The sequence below is a fragment of the Labrus bergylta genome, chromosome 8 (genome assembly GCF_963930695.1).
Source record: "Labrus bergylta chromosome 8, fLabBer1.1, whole genome shotgun sequence".
NCBI lineage: Eukaryota > Metazoa > Chordata > Actinopteri > Labriformes > Labridae > Labrus > Labrus bergylta.
Genome location: NC_089202.1, coordinates 19,838,252 through 19,865,562, shown reverse-complemented (window position 1 = coordinate 19,865,562; position 27,311 = coordinate 19,838,252). Strand labels below are relative to the sequence as shown.

At 41.0% G+C, this 27,311-nt stretch overlaps 1 protein-coding gene across 3 annotated transcripts; it reads right to left on the bottom strand.

The window, feature by feature from the left end:
- Positions 1 to 2,604: 2,604 nt before the first annotated feature.
- On the bottom strand, positions 2,605 to 26,616 carry xrcc1 (X-ray repair complementing defective repair in Chinese hamster cells 1). 3 transcript variants are annotated; one of them, XM_020652558.3, is made up of 18 exons: positions 26,139 to 26,616; positions 25,929 to 26,021; positions 23,605 to 23,712; positions 23,349 to 23,507; positions 22,768 to 22,842; positions 21,041 to 21,164; positions 20,730 to 20,836; positions 19,690 to 19,852; positions 19,369 to 19,612; positions 17,878 to 17,994; positions 9,948 to 10,029; positions 9,738 to 9,834; positions 6,326 to 6,374; positions 4,585 to 4,718; positions 4,208 to 4,298; positions 4,017 to 4,092; positions 3,460 to 3,592; positions 2,605 to 3,118 (listed from the first exon to the last, which is right to left on the bottom strand). In XM_020652558.3, the coding sequence occupies exons 1-17, from the start codon at positions 26,187 to 26,189 to the stop codon at positions 3,485 to 3,487; spliced, it is 1,878 nt and encodes a 625-aa protein (XP_020508214.2). In that variant the 5' UTR covers positions 26,190 to 26,616; the 3' UTR covers positions 2,605 to 3,118; positions 3,460 to 3,484. The 3 variants fall into 3 exon arrangements, with proteins under 3 accessions (XP_020508214.2, XP_020508213.2, XP_020508215.2); XM_020652557.3 differs by having other exon boundaries at positions 2,605 to 3,592; XM_020652559.3 differs by having other exon boundaries at positions 2,605 to 3,592; positions 19,690 to 19,849.
- Between the last annotated feature and the right edge of the window lie 695 nt (positions 26,617 to 27,311).

The window sequence follows — 27,311 nt, the reverse complement described above, 5'->3', positions numbered from 1 at the left end:
AATCTGGAGAGAGGCTGGATTTCCCAGTTTTCTTGGTGAGTGAAGATGCCGTGCTCATGATGTCGAGTCTTTTGGAACAGTGGTCGAAAAAGTCGTCAAAACAATTCTCAAGGGGGTCCAGGTCGGTTGAAATTGCTTGGATCGAAAAACAATAATAAGAGAGACAGACAGAGGGAAACTAACAACATACAAGAGGAAGGTAGGGGCTGCTATGGGTGAACCATAACAAGTCACCATCATAATTAGTGCCCATGCTCCAGTCTCATTCAAATGGAATTCACCCAGTTTACATAAACCCATCACTATCTGGCGCAGAAAAAGCTTTCGATAGAGTGAACTGGTCCTTTCTAAGAAACACACTCCACAGATTTGGCTTTGGGGAATCATTTATCAACTGGGTCAGTACACTACAGACCTCACCAACAGCCACTGTTATCACCAATGGACAATCATCACAACCCATCACACAGAACAGGGGGACTGGGCAAGGATGCCCACTCTCCCCCTCTCTGTTCACACTCTTCATCTAACCATTAGCAAGAGCCATCTTGATAGCCAGTGCCTCCTTCTCCCCCGTCGAATACCAAACCTCTCTGGGGGACAGTTTCCGACTGATGTAGGAGACTGGATGCTTTTCATCCTGAGGTCCCTGGAGTAACACAGCTCCCAAACCCCTGTCAGAAGCATCAGTTTGCAGAAGAACATGTTTGTCAAAGTATGGGCTGTACAGAACAGGTCGCTTACTTAGTGATTGCTGGATATCACTGAAAGCTGCCACTGCCTCCTCTGTCCACTGGATCTGATTGGGACTTCGGGATCTAGTCAAGTCTGTGAGTAGAGCTGACCTTTTGGAAAAATGGGGTATGAAGCGGTGACAGAAGCCGGATAGCCCAAAACTGCTTCCTTGTTTGTGGCAGGGGACAGGACTCTATGGCCTGGGTTTTGTTGACATGAGGGCGTACAACCCCATTGCCGATGACGTGGCCCAGGTACTCTGTCTCTGCAGCAGCAAAGATGCACTTCGATGGGCTGACAGTCAGCCCGGCAGAATGAAGGCGATCCAACACAGCTTGCAGGTGTTCCAGGTGTTCCTGCCACGTGTTAAATGATAATGTCATCCAGATATGCTCCAGCAAAACCAGAGAAATCACCAAGTACCTGGTCCGTAAGTCTCTGGAAAGTTGCTGGAGCGCCGTGCAACCCAAATGGCATTACTGTGAACTGGAAAGGGCCCGAAGGTGTCCTTAAGGCTTTCCTAGCCTTTCAAGCAGTTCATCAATTCTTGGTGTTGGATAGGAATCAAAATGAAGAAATTGAATGCAGGTACCTGAAATCAATGCAGAACCTGCTTCCATCCTTCTTTGGTACGAGCATCACTGGGTGACACCACTCGATGACCCCCAAGGACAGCATCAGGTCAACCTACAACCAGGTCAAAATACATTTTTGGAAGAAAGATATGAAAGCAAATTTGATTCCATTAAACGTTAGACATCTCCCAGAACTCCGAGAGTTTGATAAGAGGAGGTCTGAAGAGGAAACTAGTTACATGGAGTCCCTTTTTTTTTTTTTACAAGGCCGGATCCTATAAAAACTTCCCCCCACCCTTAGAAATGTTCCCTTCTTGTATTGATGGTGAAAGAACTTTTAATACTGACCAACAGGAAACCATCCTCTCCCTTCAGATTAAAATCTAATCTCTGCAAAACGTATTAATGAATAAAAAGCGTTTTAAGTTAGCTCTTTAAAAAAAAAAAAAAGACAAGAAAGAAAGAAGAGGGAACACAAATGATCAGAGCCAACAAAGAACTGAAATCTTACAATAATAAAAGGAAAACATCCTGCAGATGAAGACCCCTGATGTTGTGTGCCTGAGAATAACAAGGATTAAAACGACACAGCCAAATATTGTTCGGTTATATTAGCAAGGTCAGTGCTGAGATTCACAGGAATCATTAAAATGCTAAGAGCAAAGAATAAATCAGACTAGGAACACGAAGGTAACGGGAATAGGGCGGAGGCTGCTGTTTTGAACCAAAGACAAACTGTCAAATGAGACAATCTGAAAGCAGCTCGTCCTCCCCGCCATCTGACGACCAGCTGCACTTCAATGAAATATGACAGCGTTTCAGGGTGATACCTTTAGCAGTTGTAAATTTTCTTGCTTTCACAACTTAAAATGTATTTGACCTTGCACTCTCCCTTTCATGAAAAGCAAATCAGATCCCAGGTACGAAGGCACATCACACTTTCAGTTCTGTTTTACCCATACAGAAGAGCCATAAAACCCGATCTTTGGCCTCTTAAAACACGTCTCCAAACTCCTTCCATCTTTCTTTTCTCCCCCCGTAGCAACCCTTCCCTCCCCTGTCTCACATCCACATTTCATCTTTTCTAATCCCCTTGACTGAAGAGCAGTAGACCCAGTGGCTCCGGGGCGCAAAGCAGGACGAGAAGTATATTAGAGAGAGGAGAGCGTGCTCGACATGAGGGAAGGAATGAAAATGGAAAGAGAGTGGCTCTCCAGCAGCAAATATAGAGGGGATAGTGTGAGAGCAGCTAAGTGCAAACACAGCTGGATGAATAAAGATGAGAACAATAATCTTCATTAAAAAAACTTTTTTTTATTTCTTTAGACAAAATAATTAAGTAGAATCAGAACAAAAACATTTTTTAAGATGAAGACGTAAACAAGCCAGAGTCCACACTGCCGTGTGTCCAATGAAGCATGAAAAGGTCAGGTGAGTCCATTTCATGTCATTTTAAACACCAAAACACATCAATAAAAGCAAATAAGAAAGTGAAATTAAACTTGTAATAACCCACAGAAATCACATAACCACTTATTACAATTAGTAAAATACAAACACAATCAATAATTCATTTTTTTTAAAACGTTTGCATTTATTAGCTGCGTTCTTAAACAAATGGCACTTTTTCACCTGACTTCAGGCTGGTCTCAAAAATGGTCTGCTGGCTTACACCAGTCACGGTCTTATCAGCGCCGCTGGCATTCAGGGCCGAGTGATAAGTCTTCTTCAGACGGAGTCTGAGGTGGCCGAGGTGAGCCGCAGCAGCAGCAAAGTGCAGCCCAGGAACACAGACATTCAAACAAGCCCTGAATCAGAGAGAGTGTACATTGTCCTTTAAATGTCCATGCAGCACAGTGGCAATAAGGTTGGTACTCTGAGGCCAAGGTAGAAGAAGAACCGTTCAACTGAAAGCTAATTACAAATCTAAACTTAATCCTAACATTAACCTCGACAGACACCTTTCAAACAGTTCCCTACTTGGTCAAAAGGTAGAAACATCTGTCGTGAAAACATCTGAGGAAGAAGACATTTCATGAATAGCGAGTATAAAGCATCATTAATAAGAAACAGTTTATTGCTTGTTTGTTTGTGAAAAGAATTCAGTTTGTCTATGGCTTCCCCCTGTGAAGTGTCTGTGCACACACACCTTTGTGTACATTACATCGTTGTATTCAGGGGACAACAGTGTAGGGTTGGTAGGGCAGCATCTTTTGCCGTTCGTTGATTGCGTAAATCCAGGAAGGTTTGACAAAGTTCAGATTGCTGTTGTCCATCAGGGCCTGTGATAGATGAGAGAGAGAGAGAGAGAGAGGGGGGGGGGGCACGGAGGGGTCATGAAGCGCTCTCACTGCATTTCAAATGGCAGACAGAAAGAGGTAGAAAGTCTTTGAAAAACAACTCAAAGTTCAGATTGTCAACTGAAACTGCCAATTCAGATTCTAACAAGGCCCTCAAACGGCTCAAAACCATTTCTGACACACAATTTCCCGACACTCCTGGAGTCAGACTGTAAAGGCCGTATAACTCAGGCTCCCACTCTGCTTTATCCCTCGTATTTGATTATAACTCACAAACTGACTCGTGCTAACTTCTAAAATATGAATCTTTTGGGCTTTTAGTGTTGTGTATTAAATTATGGATTTAACCCCAGAGGTTGTTTCTCAGACAAATTAAAAAAAAAAAATAGAAAGAGGGCAGACTCACATCTTCAAAGGAGTCGTGCCAGCCCTCACTGGTAACCACAAACTGCACCTTCTCCGTCATGTAGTCCTCAATCGCTCTGAAGCAAAGACATTTGTGTTTTTACATACAAACATTCAACAGCACGGTTTTTCTTTTCATTACACTTTGGGTCAAAAAAGGTTTAATGTGTAACTGTCAGGAGGCTGTCTCACCCGTTAAAGGCTACGATGTATCTTAACAGAAGACGCCTCTCGTTGTTTGGGAATTTGCCGTAGAGGAAAAAGTGCTTTCCACGCAGGAAGTCTGGAAGAAAATGTGAAGATGGAACAGAAGAGAGGCACTGAATGACTTCACATCATAGGGGAGGAGTAATTGTAGGTGCTCTTTGTTAGGGCGTGAAAGGAGCAGAGTACCATGGAAAACAGAGAAAAATGCTACAAGCGCTCCTGAAAGGTAGAAGCCATCCAATTACTCTCTTATCAGTGTTTGTGATGGCTGACAAGGAAAGGAGGACACCTGTTTCTGTGAAAGGAGCGGGTACAGAGAAAGGAGCAGGAGGACACAGAGATGAGAACAAAAGGAGACAGACCTGGGAGCTCTGGGATGGGATGATCCTGTTCAGCCTCGGCGTCTGTGTTTTCATCAGTAGACCCCCCGTATGGATCCTCTTCTTTGACTTTCTTTCCAACTGCTGCTTTCTTCTGTCTGCTCTCGTTCTCCACCCTGTCGGAGAGGACAGGACAAGGGCTGCTGTTCACTTTGATGCTACATGGTTCGCTGCTTGGTTGCCTCTCAAAAAAGATGACACATCTCTGCTTGTCATCTTGTTTTTTTTTTTTTATCTTGTCTGAGCTCCTCTTGAGATAGCAACCGTAGTTTCAACATTTTAATGAGCTAAAGAATCTCATAACTTTTATACTTTACTGTAAGTCAAGAAGTTATTCAGTCTACATCTTGTCATTTCACGTTCACTTACGGTGACTTTTGGCCATAATAATTATTGAACAATTATTAAACATGAACCTAAGTAAGAGTTAGTTCATTTGTAAACTTGTTGTGGATCTATCAACCCTTATATGGAGATCTCTGGTATCTTTGATTAAAAGCACTTTTTCAGAAGTGTGCGAAATGTTCCTGAGAGCCAAATGAGTCAAAAGAAATGTCAAACCATCCATCACTCTGCAGCTCAGGGATTTCAAAACGTTTTTATTCTGCAACTATAAGGCCAATCTCAGAGTTCACTAAAAAAAATGTGCAAATCTAACTATAGCGAATGTACGCCTCATTTCCACTGACGTATATATGTACGGAGGCGAGTCAAGTGAAAGTCCATTCATTATGGGAATGTCCGTGATATCTGACGTGCCTGGGAAACTCCTCCCCTCTGTAATATTTCACTTCAGAACGTGAGTCGGGCACGTAAAATTGTTTAACTATTTCAGTGGATTTCAGAGAGACTGTATGACAGTGTGCTAGCTTAGCTGACTATCTGAGATTCCCTTCAAATGAATTGCAAATGTTGATTGAAGGATCAAAAATAAAGCTTTTTTTAGAGGTGTATTTTTGGGCCTTTATTGGAGCGACAGAACAGTGGGGAGAGATAATGGGGAATGACATGTGGGAAAGGAGCCACAGGTCGGATTTGAACCCGGGCCGTCCGCTTGGAGTGCGCTATGCCTACGTACTAGGGTGCACGCACCAACCACTAGGCTTCTGGTGCACCTTTTTTTAAAAATAAGATTTATTTTTGGGCTTTTTGTGCCTTTGTTGGAGAGATAAGACATTTGATAGTCTAAAATCAGGGAGAGATAGCGAGTGGGGAACAACGTGCGTGAAAGTAGCCACAGGTCGGATCTGAACCTGGGCTACCCACTTGGATGACTATAGCCTCCGTACATGGGGAGCACGCACATACCGCTGTACCACCAGCGCCCCTGGTTCACCCTTTTTAATCTACTTTTAACATTATTTTATTGGTCAATTTATTGAACATGTTAAGAAAATAAACGCACGTGATCTGAGTATATTATGTTAATCTGCTCAAATATGGCTATACTTTATACACTCTTCATCAGGTTCCATAGATGAACACATGCACCTCCTTGTTTAGGACTCGTCTGAATATTTACGGATCTACGGACTCCAGTCACATACTTAAGAGGAGAGGAGGCGTTAAGTTCATGTTTGATTACTGTGCAATGATTAATTAGACCAAAAGTCATTGAACGCAGAATTACCGGCATATTCAAAAACCACAAAGGACACAGGAAAATAAACTCCTCCACATCGATGTTTCATACACCACCATTGACATTTTCAGTTTTGTTTACCTCCGAAGCTCGTCCTCTGTGTCCACGGCCGATCCATCATCATCCCCTCCTGTGAAAGAAAGTGCTTATTTGTCAAAGTGGTTAAAGTGACCTTAAAAAAATGATGGATTTTAATAAAAGAAAAGGTCTGGAAATAGAGAATGTGAAAGAGAGAATGCTGCCAAAATGAATGTTTATACTTCCCCATGTAACTTTACTGATAAAATACCACCAATGCACTCCAGCCCTGTACTTACACTTCCAATAATCACTTCTGAATGGTTACATCTGTTTCCTTTCTGGATGTTTTGGGGGAGTCTAGTCTGTCTTTTTGTTGTTGTATCATGCCGAGGTTTCAGATGGGACTGATTCGATCTTATATCGGTATCAGGTCTGACATTGAGGTAATTTACATATCGGATTTTGGACTGACGGCGCCGAATCGCATCACTCATCAAGCAAGATGGTTGGGCACTTTAAATTTTCTCCGCTCGCACAGTCTCACTTTGAAGACGTTCAGACTGAACTGTAAGAAGTGCCAAACAAAACGTCTCCATGACGACGTTCAGGCAAGATGTAACAGCTCCCTCTTTATGTTAGAAGTACAACTCTTACACTTCAGTTTCAAAGATTTAATTTGGAAAAACCTGACAGTTGTTGCCGCTTCCTGTTTGTACGCTCAGCCAGCAAAATGCTATACCATGTTTACTACAGCTTTGTGCAGCTTTACACATTACACCAACAACAACAACAACACTATTAGTTATGATAATAGAAATATCGGTATCGGTGCACGTCTTGTTTCTTGTTAAATATTTGTATTTGTAGCAGGCAGAGGAAACAGCAGGTAAATTCACCTTTCTATGATGAACCATCAGGAGTTCAAAGGCTGTGACCTTGCTGCTTACACTTTCCGTTACCCTGCCATAATGTTCTGTCGAGGGGGAAAGGGAAGACGCCTGCATTAAACAGCCGCCTCCCTGCGTGTGTTTATTGGCTCACTGTTTGTTGTGTCTCCACGCTCATGCCTCCCACCACTTTACTTCTGGCCTCGCATTAACATAGAAATGAGAATCATGCACAAGTCCCTTCACATTGATCACGTCTCGCTTTCATTTTTGAAAGTCCACCAGCGTCTACAGTCTTGTTCTCTTCACGGTGGCCTCGTCCACTCATCCATGTCCAAGTGTTTCACCGAGGTGACCCTTTTTGTCTAATCTAATTTGACTTAATTGCTTCCCGCAGGCAAAAAACAATTACAATTTACAACTGGTTCTAAAAAAAAACCACACACAACTAAGCAAGAAAATAAATGAAAAAATAAACGTAGTAGTTTATTTTCTGCTTCAAATATCAACAATACTTTATCTAATTAAAAGGGCAGTGAACCTTGTTTGGTTATCGTTTCCTTCTTAGTGACTGAGAAATGATGTTTTCTTTTTTCTCAATGGATTCTTGATACAGAGATATCAAAAGGATGAGACTGAGGTTGTGTAGAGGAGAGATTTTTATCTCTTTCAACTTGGAAATTGAACAAATACAGAAGAGAAAAGATAAACACTGACTTCAAAACAGAAAACAGAGGAATTCATAAATGGTAAATGGACTTGGGCTTGTATAGAGCTATTTTAGCACATTCATACGTCGCAGATGAAGCAGAAGGAGCAGGGGGTTAAGCGTCTTGCCGAAGGACAAATTGAACATGTGGCGGCAGGAGCTGGGGATCGAACCCCTGACCTTCTGGTAGAGAGATGACCCACTCTACTATTGATCCACAGCCACCACACAAAAATGAGAAGTTAAAGGTTATGAATTTGATCTTTTATCTCTGTCAGATCTGGAACATAAGTTGGTATCAGTTAAATAAAAGTAATTGCAACATGCTATTGTTCAAATCTATATTGTCCAGATTGTTGATGTAAAGCAGTCTTCAAATATTAATATTAAATAAGAAAGGTCATGCTCGTTGATCTGCAGCGTTGCGTTTCCGCGGACTTTGAATTTTTGCACATAGATGTGCCTAAACATGCACAGGACACTTGGAAAACACACTAAAGAGCATATAAAACCAGAAAAAGCATGATATGGGACCTTTAAATCTGCATCCAAACATGCTCACAATGACAGCAGGTGTTTTTGGTCCGAAGGGACTTTTTCACCGATCCAATGGTAGTTGGAGGAGCTGCTTCTTTTTTTCCTGAACTTTGAAAGATGTTAAGATGAAAATAGAGGAACTATTGGGGCGCCGGTAAATCCAACCTGTGGCTCCTCTCCCTGCATGCTCTCTCTCTTCTCAACTCACTGTCCTATCTCTAAACAAAGGCATAACCCCCCCCCCCCCCCCCCCCCACAATACACATTTTAAAATAAATAAGTAAATAGAGGAACTATTTGAACTTCTTGTACAAACAAAATAATCTCCAAACAGAAGAGGAAATGTTTGCTGATTGACCTTGATGTAGTGTATATGTAAATATAGTATAATTCACAATAATGTAAAAAGAAAAAAACAAGTAAATAAATCAGCAACAGCTAATAACCCACCCCTCAAAATGGACCTACTAGTGTAGAACTGGACCAACATGACAGTCTAAACTCTAACATGTCATTTTTTCACTCTGTTTTTATCCTTTAACCCACCTTTCCGACGATGGTGTTGGCTTGCGATACGAAATAGCTGCTTACACATTACCAGTTGAAGGCTGGATATTTACTCTCCATTACGCCTCATCAGAAATGTGTGACTCAGGGAGGCAGAATGATAGGTCAAAGTCGTTCCATCCATGATGGGCCATCAGAGACACAACAGAGAAGCTGACAATGTATAACAGCGGAGACGGCAGGGCCGAACACCGCTCTGTGTGTGTGTGTGTATGTGAGGCACCTACTTTTTTTTTTTTTTTTTTTTTAACATGTTGTGCCTCTCGTGCTTCTGCGCTTTAACACAATATGAAATTACACGCTGGGACAACAATATCATGTTGCAACTACAAAGGCGTAATAGTGGAGAAACTTGGTTAGAGCACCGTTGTTTAATCGCTATGTGTAAAGGTCGAATGGACAGATGATTAGAACCCTTGCCTCACAGCGATGAGGTTCCTGGTTCAAATCTGGCAGACATGAGCCTCTCTGTGTGGTGTTTGTGTGTTCTCCCCGTGCATGCGTGGGTTCCCTCCGGGTACTCCGGCTTCCTGTCTCCTTGTCTGTCTCTATATCTCACTATCCCTGTGACTGACTGGCAAACAGTCCAGGGTGTACCCCCGCCTCTCCCCAATGACAGCCAGCCTACACATAGTCTTGTGGAAAACTGTTTTAAGATTTTCAAAGGATGTCATTCTTTAGCCACTTTTCACAACAATAAAGTGCTTCATCTTATATTCAAACAAAAGCCTGGAAACACTGGAATGCTCCATTAAAGTAGTTTGGTTCCAACCTGATTCATCAAGGTCGGTGGAGCCCCCGTACTCATCTTCATCCCTCTTTTCTGGGGTCTTTTTGGCCGTCGCTTTTCTCTCCTGCTTCTGAGGAGTCTGCAAGAGTAAAAAAGGATGAAGCATTTTAACTGACTGAATGTTACCAAACAGGTAAAAGCATTCTTCAATTGGACAACTATTTTAGAGATTCATTTAAAAAACAGATTTACCTTTGTGTTCACTTCCTCTTCACTTTCTTCATCCACTTCCATTTCACTCTCCGAGCTCGACTCGGCACCATCCATCAAATACCTGCAGCAAGACAAAAAACAGGTCAACAAAAAGTGTCATGATGATTAAAGGCCAGAAAGAAAAGAACGCCTGTGCAATTTATCTTGTGCGGGATCAGCTTCACTCGTGCAATGTTTCAAACAGCAGTGGGCCTTTGTCAGGTAATAGTGGAATAATAGCAGGTTCAAAATGAAGGTAACATTTTTCACCAGACATTTGATGTTTAAAACATTACCTGTAGCCGAGAATACTTTACATTTTTCACACTGGGAGATGAGGCTGATCTACTGCAGGGGGACTAAAACACCAAAATGTGTCACTCAGCTAATATCCAGAACCGCTGAGTCATAAATCGTGCTTTGCCCCTGCACACCCTTAAATCTTTATCCTTTTTTTTTTACAGTCACTTATTTAAAAAGACATCGGCAAATTAAACCCTTTAATGATGCTTTCACACTTACACAAAACTCCTAATAAAACTGACTCAAATTTTCTATTTATTTTTTTTTGGGGGGGTGAGCTGAATACGTGAACTCAACCAATCACTGCGAGTGGTGGTGACTTTTATATCCTGCAACCAACGCACCACTATAACATGTATGTGCAACCAGCGTTTTTTCTTAAAGGTACAAAGGGACTCTGCAGATCGAATGGAGTTTGGAAGTTCGTTCCACCACCGGGGGGCGACAGAGGAGGAGTTGTTTTTTTTTCAAACGTCACGTCTTGTCTCTTGAAGCTCCACATTTTTCATATATTGGGGTTAATTTGAATGAAGACTGTGAGCTTAGCTAGTACGATGGATGAAGACAAAAGACTGAGGATGAAGACTTTGGTAAAAAGAGCCACACTTTTTTAATTATTATTCTGGATTCAAGAGAGACGTGTTACTTACATGTGTACTATGTCAAACATAAACGACTCATATTGCAATGCTAATGTACAAACAATAATTTGCTTTTTTGTTAATTGGAAGGAATATATCATAATATAATATCCAACAATTTGAGAGCACAGGGCTGTAGAGCTTTCTTGTTTCGTGCAGGCCTAATGTTGACATGGTCATTTTTAATCGTGGCAGAAAATGGAAAGTTGTAAAACCAGCAGGGCTCGACATTATAACTGCTGGCCCGGATGAATGATTCCGGGCCAGCTGATTGCACATTCGGCTCGGGCCAGTTAAAATACTGCCTGAAAAAAAATAGACTGTAACACGTTCTCAATTTCACAGCGCTTTCCTGTCATACCGGTATTTTGTCAGTAATTATTTTAAAAACGTTGCACTAATAACTGCTACAGCATCAACGTACCAAGCGCTCGTGCATGCGCTTGTGTGTCACAGCTGAAAGGCAGCCGAAGGCTTCACTGCTGTCCCTGCTGTCCAAAAGCCGGGCTTAAATTGGCATTCAAAGGAAAAAAATCACCGGAAGAGTCGAGAGTGACAGCAGGGCATCTTAGCCCTTAAGAGAGCTCCTAAAGTAAAGATCTAAGGATGAAGAGTTTCTCACAGAGAAGAAAGAAGGAGAGAAAGGTGATCATAACAATTCCAGCTCTATTACAGCCTCATATTAATATCAGATTAAGTAGACTCTTACAGTTACCAGCATGGTGAATAAACAGGAGCACACAGATATAAGAAAAATACAAAATATTTGATATAATTAGAGCTCAATTAATTAAATAAAAGTTGTAATTTACTTTTGCATCACAATGGTTCAAGATTAAAATGGTGACATTTTTCAAATCAAAAGTAACATTCCTGGGTCAGTGATTACAATGGTTGGGCCAGTGATCTTTGAAAACTAGTGGCAAAGTTAACTTAATGTCAACCCCTGACCTGTAAAGAAAAATTAAAGCATGCAAGATGAAGGGAGTTCCCGGTTATAACAGAGACCCTGACTCACGCTGTGATGTTCTCTACAAAGGTTAGAAAACGAATAAAAGCTCAATGATGCGACAGTAAAACAGGGAAATGGATGAATAAAACATACTCCTGCACACACACACACACACGCACGAGATTCAATGAAGATGTGACATTTCTCACTACCCTCTCCATATATTTCCCTGTGGTCACCATAAAGTCACCTGGACATTATCAGATTAGAGGCGTGAAGTGCAGGGAGTCGGATATCAGCATTAAGGTTTTATCATTTGTGCTCACACCATAGGGAGACATTTCACTGACCTATGTCTGCTTGTTTAATAAAAACTCAGGAAATTGCAGAATGAAGGAGGACGCTGCGGGCAAGGGGAGTGATTCAGTTGCTTATGACAATAAAGGTACCTGACCTAAAAGGACCGACCAACGAGCTGGATCTGATTTACCTTAAGTGAACTTAAGAAGTGCTTTGTCTGAGACTTTGCAGAAACTTTGGATCACTGATTAATAGGGATGAAACAATTCACTCAACTCACGGTACGATACGATACGATTCAAGATGCTGGGTTCACGATTCTCTCATGATTTATTTTACAAAATGAGACTGTAGACATATGAGTGAAAAAGATTCCTTCAGGGGCTGCTTGTCTGTGCGTTTTGGCCTTTTAATGTTTTTCTCTCAACAAGGGGAGGTGATTTCTCATTGTGGTGTCGATTAAATGCTGCATCATGTTGGTTGTGCTATTTGTGTAGTTCTCTGTCTTCTTCTAATATTTGCACACAGTTTTTGTTTTGTCTGTTATCTTCTCACCTCTTTCATTTATTGTCTCGGAGAAGCCAAAATGCTTCCACACCTCCGATTTAAAAGACGGTGGTGCGTCCTCAATTTCAAAATCTTGCTCTGCCAACCGCCTCTACTCTGCAGCTGCTGACGCTCACCATATTATTGCGATTCATTTTTCAGAGTACCGATGTGAAACTTGACACCCTTGAATCGATTTCACGATAATCTTTACATCCCTACTGATTTATTGTTTTGACAGCGTTCTCTAGACTTGAGTGTTGATCTTTAATTGTGGAAAACATCAGAAAACTATTCAATAGTATCACTATCACTCCGACCTGAGATTTATAACTGGTGATAGATTCAGCACTCATCACTGTGAGCTGTATGAGAAGATTAGTTGGCCTTCTCTTGAAGAGAGGCGATACAAACATTGGTTTTTATATACAGTAATTTCAAGGCCCTTATTGGAAAAATTCCACCTTACATCACAGACCTGTTGGAGTGGAATTCGGGCCCCTACATGTTCCTTCTGATTGGCTCGTTCCTAAAGTACCCTGAGCTTTCACTGAACAGAATTTTTTTTTGATGCCCCAATTTCATGGACCGCCCTCCAACAAACTCTAACCATTAGAGTTCTTCCCTCTGTTACAGAGTTAGGGACTTCTAGACACTTAGTTTTGAATTGTAACTGTTTTTGATGGATCTCGTTGGTTTTTGTAATCGATCTTCAAAATGTCCTTTCGAGAATAAATAAAGGTTTGATTGATTGAATAACAGAAACAACTGTGAGGTTGCACTCGAGGTATAATCACTGCTCATTCTGGTCATTTTAACAATGTCCATGAATTATACTTAATTGTAAAAATGAACTTTTATAGAAAGTTAAACTTGAAAAAATCTTACAAAAAATGACAACCGTCGTTTGTAGCTCCTTTTTGCTTTGAAGTTATAATTCATGCAAACTTAGAACAGCCATTCATTTTTGTTGTTGTTCTTGTTTTTAGGGTTTTTATAGCCTCTTTTCTTCAAAACTACTTTTATGTTCCTTTCAGATTTTGGACATAAATCAGTCGAGATCTCAAGCCTCTTTTCATTTTCGTTTTATGATTGTTGCATGGTGAGGCACAAAGGTGCAAAAAGGAAACTTCTGCCCTGCATATCAAAACAAAATAAGGAAATGTAAAACCTGCATCTCTAGTTGTTCTTTTAAGTCATTGCTACACTGATTCTGCTTTGATTGATTATTTAAGATACCAGAGTCGGATCAGAAATGCGTTTAATGCGTGTTTCGTTTGCGATAGAGTGAGATAAAATAAACATGTTAGTCTACTGAAAATCAGGAGAGACATTTCTGACCCTTTTTTTGACATTTTTACAGACCAATATTTGACCTTAATACATTTCAAAAGTCAACCCTAACGACTCCGTGTTAAGAATACAGACACAGCTCTCACTTTGGATTTCTGAGTTTCAGGTGGCTTGTAGTAAAAGCTCTTTACCCCATACTCCTGCAACACACACCCCCCTACCCCCCTTTTTTTTTTCTTTGGAGCCTCCCCCCAGAGAGCAGGTGAGTGTGTTCGTGAAGTAGAGTGACAAAGAGAGAGCACGAGCTGACGTCTTATGACACCTTGGTTGTCTTTAAGTTATATACTGAGGTAAAGTTTGACATTAAATTGTATTCTTATTTTCAATGTATACACCCACATTTCAGAGAATGTACGGTCATGACAACTTGCCTCATAGTCATGGGAAACTCAGCTTTCCTTACACACAGGTAGAATTTGGGGAGGGGGGGCTCAGGGAGGGGGAATAGAGGTTGGGAACCACTGCCCTACAAGGCACGAGCAATGTATTTCCTTCCTTCCTTAGCCTAATGCCACATGTCAGACACACAGAAGCAGATGAAGTGGATGGATGAATAGTTGGCAGATTCATTGTTAAGGAAATAATCACAAACAGCCTGAAGCTTAATGCATTTTTAAGTCTTCGCTGCTCTGCAGACGTCAGTATGAATGGATGATGATGAATATGGATGAATGGACGAGAACTTTTAGAACGTGCCGTACAATAAATATGGTGTGTGATTATGCCGATACGTATTCTAATTTTGCTCATTCCTCTCGGGTGCTGCGGGGTCTAATTCTTAATGAAAAATCTGATTAGTTATTCAGTTTTATTGTGACAGGGAAGTGGCAGAGCTGCTTGAGTGTTTTCTGCTCTCCTCCCTCAGCATCTCTAAATCCTCTCTGATTGCATAATGTGCATGAGGAACACATTTCTGGGCTGCTATGATGATGTCACTCTCTTTAATATATACCCTACACAAGTACCTATGCATGTTATGAGGTGAAAGAGGCGGTGGGTTTGCCTCTGTGGTAAAGTATATGCGTGCATGATGGAGCAACAGTTTGAGAGTGTCAGTGTGCATATTTGCTTGGTACTCGTCATCATCAAAGTAAGTGGTTCCTTTTTAATTACCCATAGCAGATGCAGCTTTTAAATAAAGGATACATCATCAAAGCTGCACACTCAACAAGCTGCACAATAGTGGTGCTGGGCAGGGAAATGGATTACTCTTACAAAATGAGAAGGGCGACAAGAGGAGGAGGTGGTGGAGGCGAGGGATCTTCAGCTCAGATATTGGCTGAGGAAAGCACCCGTGAGGGAGGAATGACGACACAGGCTGCTGGTTAAGCTCACTTTTTGAGACTCAGATATTATTAAAAAACAAACAGAAGACCGTACGTGCCATCGATCTTCAGCAGTCATTATTTTAAAAGCGCTTCACATTACTCTCACGTGTCTCTGCACAGCTCGTAAGCACGCATAATAATCCCATCAAAAATGTAACTCAGACGTTCTGTATCTGAAGACAAAGAAGAGCAGAAAATTGATTCCCTAGCACCTACGTCTTATCTCGAGATTTATCCCGCTGAAGTCATATCAAAATATCGAATTATACTCAGAGGAAAGCACACAAATAATCGGGTTGAGACAGTTCTCACTGTGCGCTTTGGCTCAACTTGAGGTGACACCTGACAATTCTTTCTCATCAAAGAATAATAAGCCAATTATTTTAGAATTGGATCAATTTTCCTCTGAAAAAAATACAATAATTCTGTGAAGGATGAGGTTGACACCCATGCTGACAACATCAGATTGGTTGTTGTGTGCACCCCACACTCCAGAACCCAGTGAAGTTTTATAAACATGCAGAATCAGAAAGCATCAAGTCCTCATGTTTCAAAGTGCAGCTGGAATCAGCGGATGAATTGCATGATTTAGCTACCGCTGATTATTTTTTGTGACTGATTTACTAACATAGTAATCATTTCACAAGTAGTATCAAAAAAGACACACTTCCTTTTAGTTTGTACATAAATTACTTTCCTCAGGATTGGCAAAGAAAAAAGAAGACGAGGTTTGACAGCGATATAGAAAACAACTGAGCGACGGAGAGAAACATAGAAATGTGGTCTGTTGTTCTGCTGCTTCGTTTCCACAATATTTAAAAAAACTTGACAGTGGGCAGTTGTTTGCCTGAGGTAAGATAAAGCTAAACAAATCCACTTTGAATAGACTGAAGATAGTTGTGGGAACAAACTTTTGTTATGCATGCAGTATGAGGACACTTTGAGTTAGCAACAAGTCCAAAATGCTTACTGGGAGGATTTACTTTACACTTTGTTTCCTGGTGAAAAAAGATATACTGTATAAATATTTAGTTTCTCTCATGTCTGACAATGAAAAGAAGTCATGGTTGTTCAACAGGTGATTCCCTCTGTCAATTAAAAACCTCTTCTCTGAATCAGCAGTTAGGTGTACTAGACGTCTGCATTAAAACTGATTTCGCTAAACATCGGCTACTGACATCAGTTCATGACACATGATTTGCTGATGTGCCAATGTTTGTCAACAGGCTTCACCCAGAGTTTCCCTTCTAGACCCTTAGTCATTTTTTCTGCAGCAAGTCCGAGTTGGCTGATGTGAGAACGCCGCAGGATATTCTCCGGGGTAAATGTTCTCTGCTCTTTTGTTGATATTGTGATTCCACTGAACTACATGAAGCATTTATATGAAGGCAAATATTCTCATTATATCATTATATATATATAGCATTATATATAGCATTATATTATATCTCATTGCATAGTGGACTCTGTTTCTTTGTCCATGTCATATCACAACTTAGCAGAGTTGAATCGATATCGAAGCATATTGATCAATATCGAATGGACTCAATATCGACTCGTGACCCAAAGAATCAAAATCGAACTGAATTGTGAGGTTGGGGACAATACCCAGCTCTACTGACGTCTGTGGTTTCCCATGTTTTTAAAATCAGTTTTTAAGATTTGTAAATCATCTTGTGTGTAGCCAGCCTCAGCTTTGCTCCAAGAGGATTTAAAAAAACGTTATTTAGACTTGTGAACCAGCAGTAGTATCATCAAATATTATCTATTACATTATACTTTGTCAAGCTTTGTCAATTGCTGAAAGTAGGACTTGATGCTTTGGCAGTTTTTAGGGCTTGCATATGAAAGTTACAGGTCAGTGTCCTTGGATAACCCTGCAGAGCCTGGTGGAACATGGTTAACTACTTTGAGTCAGACACAATCAGTACAGACCCCGAAAGTGTGAAGAAATTCCCATAATGATAAAATAAGCTGAATACTGTATTGGGCAGGTACTGTACTATTCCCATAAATTTAGACTTTCCATCGCCAGTATGAGAACTCCATTATTCAGTGGACAGATTTTGGTTGATCGTTGACAGGGGACCTTGATGTTTCAAAAGCTCCCCCTGTAATGAGGCATATAATTAGGGAGCTGCTGGAGCCGGCTGGACTGAATTTGTGATCATAGCAGAAATCAGCTGCTCAAGGTTACAATGTTCTCTCAAGCAAGTGGGCACCACAGCTGTGAGAGGTGTATTTTTGGACGCTTCAATCAGCGGGAGTGCTGAGTGCAGATTGTACTATGCGGAGGTACAGCCACGGCTTAGGAGAACGTATTAATCAGACGCGGATTCAGTCGTTGGACACATGCTCAACAGACTGCCGCCCTGGTGTAATGACCCTTTAACAAGACACCCAATCCCATCCAGATGTTTCTGTGGCCGAGCCATGACCCGGGCCTGTCAGCTGCACTGTTACAACTGTAAAATTGTGTCTTCTCTCAACTGTATTTTGTCTCTTACCGTTTAAAGGAGATATTCTGTTTCCTCTTGTGGCAGTCCATCACCCATTCCTTCCGTACGATGATGCCCCCTGCTGATTTCACTTGGCTGTACTTGGGGGTGTTCGCAAAGGCACAGCTGGAGATTAATGGGTAGAGAGACACACACACACACACACACACACACACACAGTTACATCACTAAATAGAGGCTGACGAGGATAATAGTTGGCTCTGACAGCAGAGTTCAAGAAGCAATCAGACTGAATTACTGAGAGTGCTAACAGGGCTGTTACGCAATCCTGTAATCTGTTGTAATGATTACAAAAAAACAACCACAGCTCAAAGTCTCTGATTGACAAACATCTCTCGAACAATAGAGGCTTATTACATTATATTTATTTTCTCAATATCATATAGATGCCCCACGTATTCCTTCCACATCAATGATGTTACATGAATAATCAGATTTTAGATGAGTGCAGCAATAAAAATGTGTGATTGAGGTTTTAATCTTTTCCATGGACTGAGAAGAAACCTGTCAAAATTCATTTTTATCCATTCTGCTTTTCAATCTGTTCATCTCTCTTTAATCTCATCATCCAACAGTCTTTAGTTTCAGGAATTATTGATGTGTTGGCTTATCTACAAAGCTTTTGCTTCATATTTTATCTCTTCTTCTTGTTTTTAATTGGCATGTTGCTGGACTATCCTTGCCGACAGGGGTAGACTGAAGTGAAAAGAAGAGTTATCTGAAGCTGTGGTGGGAAAAAACTCTGATTTTATTGAAGGGATTTTCTTAATAACTTGCAAAAATGTGAATAAACTACAACATCTTATCAGGACGATATGTAGCCAGTGAAATAAAATACAAATGTTAGTGCACAGATGATAACATCTGGGCAATTTGTGGACAACTACTGTAAAATCCAGAATATAAATCGCATTGGAATATAACACACAGTGTGATCTAAGAGGTCTCCCAGAGAGGAGATCTATTGTGTTCAGCGAAGTCTACAACGTGAAGTTTCTGTACAGCTCTCTTAGTGATCGTTTGTCTTTGATTTGCGGAGTTTCCACTCCTACAGATTAGAAGCCTACAGACCCACAGCCCACGAGTCGTAGGCTGGTCACTTGTTACCTTTGATATCGGACTCTTTCAATCAGAAGTGCGCTCCACAAGGTTTATTTACGGAACGATATACCACAGTTTTCATGAAATGCATGATTATGACCTCGTGAGGGAGAAAAGATGTTAAAGAGTCGTGCAGCCAGTCGAATCAGTGTTGCTATGTTTCCCAGCACAGCGTGCATTCAGCTCTCAATACACGATGGATGGGGATGAACACGCCGTCTTCTTTTAAGTCCCTTTTAAAAACTCGCTGATTTAGACTTTCTTTTTGTGGATTTTAGGGTTTGATTTTTTTATTTCTATGTGTTATGTAAAGTGCTTTGTAACTTGTTTTGAGAAGCATTATACAAATCATGTTTTTATTATTATTATCATACTTACATGAGATGTGTGGCGTCAGGTGTCCAGTCGGGTCTGTATTTGGCTCCCATTTCCAGAGCCTTATCCCTCAGCTCCCCTCTGAAGGGGTTTTGGAAGCCGCTGAGGACAAACACCACCCCCTCCATTGTCCGCTTGAATGGGACTTGCGGTGAGCTCTGGGATTGTACTTTCTGTTGTTTGGGTTTAGGTTCGGGTTTGGGCTGGCCCTCTCGCTTCTTCTCTGCAGATTTCTGTGCCGGGGAAGCTGGAGAGAAGATCGGGAAAATCAAGGCTGTGCTGATACATTGATAAACTCTAAGCTAAGATTAACAGATGGGTTACCTTTGGCAGTGCTGGCGCTCGGTGTGCTGGCTTGACTCGGTTTTTGTTTGGGGGTCGCAGCTTTGCTCTCAGGTGAGCCAGCCGGGCTGATTTTCTTGGAGGGTGGAGGAACAGAGGAAGACTGTCTCTCTTTGCTGAACTCAAATTTTCTTTTCGCTGTCTGCTAGAAGGGAACAATACAAGTAAGTAACTTAAAATGTAACACCATTTTAGAATTGAAAAAATGACATAGCTCTGTATGTTTAAGACTGGTGCTTCAGACTTTAGGTTCAGTATGTCTACAAAATGTCACAATAAATCTCACACTAGTCAAACGCACTGGACTTTAGGGGTGAAGCGTGCTTGGTTACGGTACGGATTGACTAGTGCAAGTATGTCCGGAAGAATAAAGTGAAGAGAAAAAATGTGAAGCAAATGCAAAAGCTTTGTAGATAAGCCAACACATCAATACTTGCTGAAACTGAAGACTGTTGATGATGAGATTAAAGAGAGATGAACAGATTGAAAACTTTAGCACAGTGGAAAAAATGAGTTTGGACAGGTTTCTTCCAAATGTTTGTAAAAGAAAACAAGAACTTAATAAATATTGGTTGCATAGGATTAATATTTTTTTCATTTCATGCATCACTATTGTTTGCATTTTTTCTAGTATTGTATCAAAGTTCAGATTCTGGCCCAACGGAAACCCTAACTACACTTTTTTTCTACATTTTAGTTTAACTTTCATCCTTTTGGTTTGTGAAGATTTGAGAACAAACACATCGTCAACCAGTGGAGCACATGCATTATTTATTGAAATGCAAGAGTCGTTCAATGTGTCAAAATGTTTTTTTAACGTGCATTCATTTAGCAGACTAGACGGTCATTTAAAGTCAAAATAAAAAAACATTGATCTCTTCCTAACAAACAAACCTTCTTGCCTCTGTGTCATCTCTTCTCTCTGTAAACTTTCCTGATGTCTAAATAAAGCCCTGCTCATTAAAGGAGCAGCTACTTGATGGCTGTCCTTCAGTGATTGAAGTGATGCCGGTGTTTAGTACCTGTGGTGAGGCAGAGCTGGAGGACGAGGCTTGTCCTGATGTGTGGGAGCTGCCACCCGCCTGCAGGGCAGCAGCGGCGTAACTCAACTTCTGACTCGGAGGAGACACTGAGGAGTGGAAAGTGTCGGTGAGGGAACCAAGTAGCTCGATAATAAAGAATGCCTTTGAAATCATCTCGTCCCTCTTTTGTCTCCTGGCACACTTCAATGAAGCTTAATTAGCGGCGACGTGATTAGCACTTTATTGTTAGCAGGACCACAAAGAATTTAATTTGGCTGCAGCAGCTGGTTAATGTGAATAAATGGATTAACCTTTAGGCGAAGAACTGGACTTTGCTGAATTATCCCGACTGAAGAAGAGGCTGCCAGGCTGAAGGCTGGGCCCTGATGAAGGAGACTCATCCTTCACCCTGAACTGTCCCAGCTTTGTCAGTTTCTGAAGGAGACAAGAAAGTGTTGTTAAGTGCCAAATGAGAAGATGAAGGTAGCACAAAAAGGCTTTAACTTTGGGGACAATCCCATGAGTTATAAAGTTTTGCAGTTCTCAGGATGGATTGAGGTGCGAGACACACAACGATGAGATGATGTAGTAAAAATGTAGGAACATCTCATGTGTTCATGTCAAGGGAAAGCTGCACATGTATTTATTATTGTAACATGCTCCGTAAGACCGTCTTCTTAAAATGAACTTAAAGTCATGCCGACACTGAAGAGGGCATCATGATGACATCTATCTTTGTTTTATTTTTATGAGGCTACATCCGTCTTTTCTTTTCCCATGTGGGAGAGTTTCAGTGTTTGTGTTTTCAACTTTGAACTAAAGAAAAAGAAAAGGCAGCAAAGTTACACGAGAATATGTACAAAAAAAAAAAAGAAAGGTCCCAGTGTAACGGGAGAATAATTGAACCTCACACTAGAGGGCTCATCTTTTTTAACATTCTTGTGCACAAGCTCAACTTCCCTCACAGCACCAAGTCAGAGAGCAGCCCCAGCAGGGACATTGTACGCCGCTCCAGTATGCTGCATTCTCTGCTTGACTCGCCAAGCATAGCCGTGAAAGTAAGAAGCATCAATGACTTACAGCCACTGTAACGTAGTATCTGCTCGACAAGATTGTTCCATTCATCTAGTTTATACTGCAGTAAATTAGGAAAAATGCGTTATTTGCAAGGGCACTTACACTCCATACCAAACGTGTTTTGCACCATAAATCACCATGGGGGATAATCCTTCAACCATGAAGCCTTGAAATAAACATTAATTAATAGCTAATTGTGTGATCAGAAGGTGGAACTGTTTTTCGGTCCAATTGAGGCGTATACATGCAGTGTTAGCCTCAATTGGACGCAAAGTGGCGAAGGCGTTCTTCACATGCTCTTCAGTTTTCACACCGCATGGAGTGCTGGTAGCCTAGTGGTTAGTGCCCCATGTATGGAGGCTGTAGTCCTCAGAGCAGGCGACCTGGGTTTGAATCTGACTTGGGGCTACTTTCCCCACATGTCATACCCCACTCGCTGTCTCTCACTGATTTATGACTTTATTTGTCTGTCCTATCTCTAAACAAAGTCATAAAAAGCCCAAAAGTAAAACTTTAAAAAAAAGAAGTCAAACAGCATAATTGTATAGAATAGCAGAAATCACGCTGACGTCTACCTCTGGATATCACAATAAGCTAGAGGGATTGCATTTTTACCAGAAGCACAGCTTTGCATAACTACAAAATGTACAGCGCTGTAAAGGTATCCATGTTATACTGTTCCTAAAAATAAAAAGCTGTATTGTGTAGGGAAAGTTTCTGTCTGGCTTGTGCGGTAACGGTAGAACATTACATGTTTGACATGTTTGGATGTGTTACATGAAAAGAAATGCTTTCAATATTGTTTGTCAAAGTCTTGAAAGGCATCATTCATATATAATCCTAAAGCTCAGAATCAAAACAAGCATGTTGATCAACGGCCAGCACTGAAGGTCTCATGTGAAAAGATCAAGGAAACAAAGACACATCTATGGGCATTCTTGGTTTTAAGAAAAAAACTTACCGGTGAAGATGTTGGAGGTTCATTTTTGTCAGGCGGAGAATGAAACTTAACAAAGGCCAGTCCATATGCGATGTTCTACAAAGTACAAAACACAAAATCCTTTAATATCACCAGTAACAGGGCACACATGGTTATTAGTGGGTTTTTTTTTAAACTTAAGTGCCCTAAACAGTGTTTCCCCCATATACGGTTAATATTAATGTACGGAGCATGAGTGACGTTAACCCATCTGTTCCTGCAGGGGGCTCCGGAGTCTCATTGATGGTCATGCCGGGAATGCTGACTCAGCCAAAATTTTTGTCAACCTAATGACCCCTAGGTCTCAGAAACTGGGCTGCCACACCAAAAAAAATGGTAGGGGAAACACTGCTATAAGTATCAAAGTGTAACTACTACACACAACATAAACATACACAGGTGCAGACACACGGCTTCAAGACAAGTACATCCTTATTGTGGTGTGTGTGTGTGTGTGTGTGTGTGTGTGTGTGTGTGTGTGTGTGTGTGTGTGTGTGTGTAGAAATATTTTGTATCCTATGTGGACTTCTCTTGTATTGCTGTGTAACTGCCTGGGCTCTCACCTTGCTGTACGGCTGGCTACACACAATTTTCACTCTGTCCCACTTCTCCTGTGCTGAACTCTTCTGCAGCTGGGCGGGTCCAAAGAAACGCACCCGGTTCACGTTGGTGCCGTTACGGCTCTCCGTGGGAGACATGAAGGAAGACGTAACCAAAAGGACCTAAAAAGTGGGAGGAGGGGGGGCAAAGAATATGTGAAACTAGTACAGAGCAGTTTCTTATGGCAACAACAAAAAGAGGAGATATTGCTGTGAATACCTCATAGTCCTGGTCTCTGGTCGCTGAAGAGTTCCCCACCAACACCTCGATGAAAGCTGAACCTTCATTCCCGATATCAATGCTGTGCACCTGCTCCTCCTTCTCGAACTGAGAAAAAAGACCAGCTAGAGTTATTGAAGCTTACAGAACATCCATTAAAGACGTTAAAGATTAAAACAAATTTCACCAGTACCTATGTCTTAACACATTAATGGAGAAGTAAACATTTACAGCAAATAAACAAACATGGGAGCACAGACAGAATTTTCTAATAAAGTTCTTAGTTCTACTCTGTGACTATGGGTATCTACTAATTTAATCTCAGATTCACCAGTCGAATATAATTTCATTTCAGTTTCATTTGATTACACTAGCAGTTCAACATTGATTAAAAAAGAATCATCACTCTTCAGACTGTCAAGCGTTGATGCTCGTAAATGCACAGTTACTTTCCAGTGTGTGACCATCTTGTCTCTGTTATACTTTATATCTTTAACACAAGTGTTGGATCACTACATTTGATGAATAAGCACACTAAACGTGTATATCTAAATATATCCATCACTAAAGGTTGAACATGTATCTAAAAAAAAGATATCGGCTGATATATCAGTATTGGATTTTCTCTCTCCCTCATATCGATATCGGTATTGGCACAAAACATCTCATATCTGCCGGGCAATACTCTCCAAATCAAAAATATTGAGACCAAAAAGAGAACAAATATTTCCTTGGTACATTTTTTACTGTGAAGATTTTGAAAAATAAATTGCTCACTAATTTTTAAGTTGCTGGAAATCTTCTTTTACCAAAAGCAGTTTTTAAATCTGATGAATTGACATTCAGCAATAAAGCACCTAAAGAATATAATCCTCTTCACAAGGATTTTATTACCTGTAAATGTTCATTCTTATCTCTGCTGTGTAAGGAGACTGAGAGTGTTTTGAAATGTGCCTATAAATGATCATTATTAGTATTAGAGCTGACTGACTCCTGATGTTAGATTTGATATGTCAGGTATTCTTTCAAAACCAAACAGGAGATCTCTTGTCACACAACTAGTTTATTTATTCCACAAACATTATCTGTTGTGTTTATTTGTCTGTATATTATGTGCTGTTCCATACGACCTTTTGTAAAGCACTCTAACCTGCTTTTGTATCATACAGCCCTGAACAAAGTGGAACAGAGATTGAATTAAATACTGAAGAGCAGGGACAAGTTTCTTGCAGGGACAAGGTCTCTAACCAAGAATTCTCTTGTTTAGAGACCACAGATTCTTTCACATTTTCTGCGTAACCTCTTTATTTATTCTGTTAGCCTGAGGAAGGAGGTGAAAAGAGACAAAAATGCGTAGGATTTGTTCTCGTCTCCGGGCTTAATGCTTCGCAAGAGCTGCATTTTGAACAACCTGGAGACAACCAGCTGTCTTCTAGCTGTAACTGTTCTCCAAGTGTGATGTCTTAGAAAAAGTAAGCAAAAACAGTGCCCAAAACGCTGTGTAAGTTTAGAAACCAGTACAAGACCACGCACACTCTTAAAAAGATAACTTCTCCCTCTCTGAGCAAAACTCAAAAACCAACTGCATGTCAAAAGACGCAACTGAATGTATTTTGAAAAGGAACTCTTTTTATGTATTTAACGGTATTTAAGGAGCATTTTTATGTGTTACTGTTATTGATTCAAACACAGGTTAGTTATCATGCACATGGCGGCTGTGGCTCAGTTGGTAGAGTCGTCGCCTCTCAACCGGAGCATGTCCGATGTGTCCTTGGGCAAGACACTTAACCCTGAATTGCTCCTGCTGCTTCAGTGGCGGTGTATGAATGGGATTAGACCTGTGTGATAAATGGACTACTCAAAGTGCTTTTACACCGCAGGTCACACCTACACATTCACACACTGATGGTCGTGATCGCTGTGTAGTATCATCAGAGGTAACTAATCCCATTCACACACTGCCACCGAAGCAGCGGGAGCAATTCGGGGTTAAGTGTCTTGCCCAAGGACACATCGGACATGTTGCCCAGCTGGGGATCAAACCCTCGACCATCCGGTTGAGAGGCGACGACTCTACCAACTGAGCCACAGCCGCCCCATGTGGATTTTACTTGACCATATAATTGTCATATCGCCCAGCACATGTACAATCAGCTGGGCGAGTGTAGAAATGTCTCAGCTAGTTGTAGTAAGATCGAGTTTCACACTTATGATGGTTAAACAAACTATGCTGTGTAACTGCACTGTGAACCCCACACACACACACACACACACACACACACACACACGCACACACGCACACGCACACGCACACGCACACACACCTGCAGGATGACTGAGGTCTGCTTCTCCCCGGGTCTCGCTGCTTTCCACTTCCTGTAGGTGTCGGAGCTCAGCAGGTTGTCTGCCTTGTGAGTCTGCGAGACATTAAGAGACAAATAAATCCACGAAGCGTTTCTGTTATGAGCCAAATGGCCTTCAAACTTCCATTATTACACATTTAATTTAATCCAAGTGGGAGAAAAGGGACTCACGGTGTCTTCAGTGCTGCAAGAAACGACGTGCTTGAGTTTGATTTCTGGCATGTTGTTGTTGTTGTTGTTGTTGACTGGAGTAAAACGCCAGGCGCTTGTCTTTCCTCGTAACGCTAACTTAACCAGTTAACAATAAACGAACATAGGGCACTTCCGGTTTAGACACGTTGAAAAGTGAGATAAATAGACTTTGTTGCAACGTCAGAATTAGCGCTGGCTAAAGGGTTAGCATGCTAGCTAACAATAGGCGGAGGTGAACTTCTCCCGGTTTGCCGGATGATTTTAACACACCTCAAGAACCGCTACGCACACACTGTTGAATTTATTATGCACACGAGTAACAGTCGTTTGGTTTGCATTTCATTAAATATCAGAAAACACACAATATGTGTTTTTATTTTACGGTAAATGTGCGTGGAGGCGAACTCATATTCCCACCAAAAGCGTGATGCGTTTCGCGCACTGTGACGTCACATCCGGCATTCAGCCTTTCCAGCGAACGAGAGCTGTTCTTCTTCTTCTTCTGCAGAGAAAATAACCGCATAGCAAGAGATTTGTCGCCACCTGTCGTTCACATTTCATATCGGTTAAGAGAGCAACACTAGTCTCGTAGTACAATATATTTTCCACTACCCAGACAGTTTAAATGCTATAAACGCCACTACTTAATTCTTAATTTAGATACGTGATAACTTTTTATTCTTAAGGTGTTTGTCTTTCTTGCGTTTTTATTTTATTTACATTCCTGACTGTATGCAGCTGTTAATAAGGAAGGAGCTGTCTTAAGATGAGACAATCCTTTATTGATCGCCAGAAGAGAAATTGAAGTGTTGCAGTAGTTAAAGGTCAAGAAAAATAAAGTGAGTACAAATAAAAATAAGAATAGATACGATTAATTAAAAAATAGCTATTAAATAACTAATAACTATTAACTAACCAACGAATTAAACAATTAATTGAAGAGAAAAACATGAAGCTGAAAGTAAGACTTGTTTTAAATGGACAGGACTGTGTGGGTTGCTGATAATTTTTATATTTCCTTTGGAAAAAATAAATTAAAAAAAGAACATTGTGTGTCTTATAAGCTTGTGGCCTTCTGTGTGAATAGTTTCCCGGCCCTCCTGTTACTTACTCGGATGATTTATGTAACAGAGCCATTGCTAATGCCCCTGT

Bases quoted from the DNA above. Each gene is read 5' to 3' on its own strand.
- xrcc1 (XM_020652557.3), bottom strand. From the start codon at position 26,189: ATGCCAGAAATCAAACTCAAGCACGTCGTTTCTTGCAGCACTGAAGAC. The intron at 26,022-26,138 runs GTGAGTCCCTTT...AATGTCTCGCAG, and splicing joins CTTGCAGCACTGAAGACACC to ACTCACAAGGCAGACAACCT. The intron at 22,843-23,348 runs GTGAGAGCCCAG...TGTACTTTGTAG, and splicing joins GTAGCCAGCCGTACAGCAAG to AACATCGCATATGGACTGGC.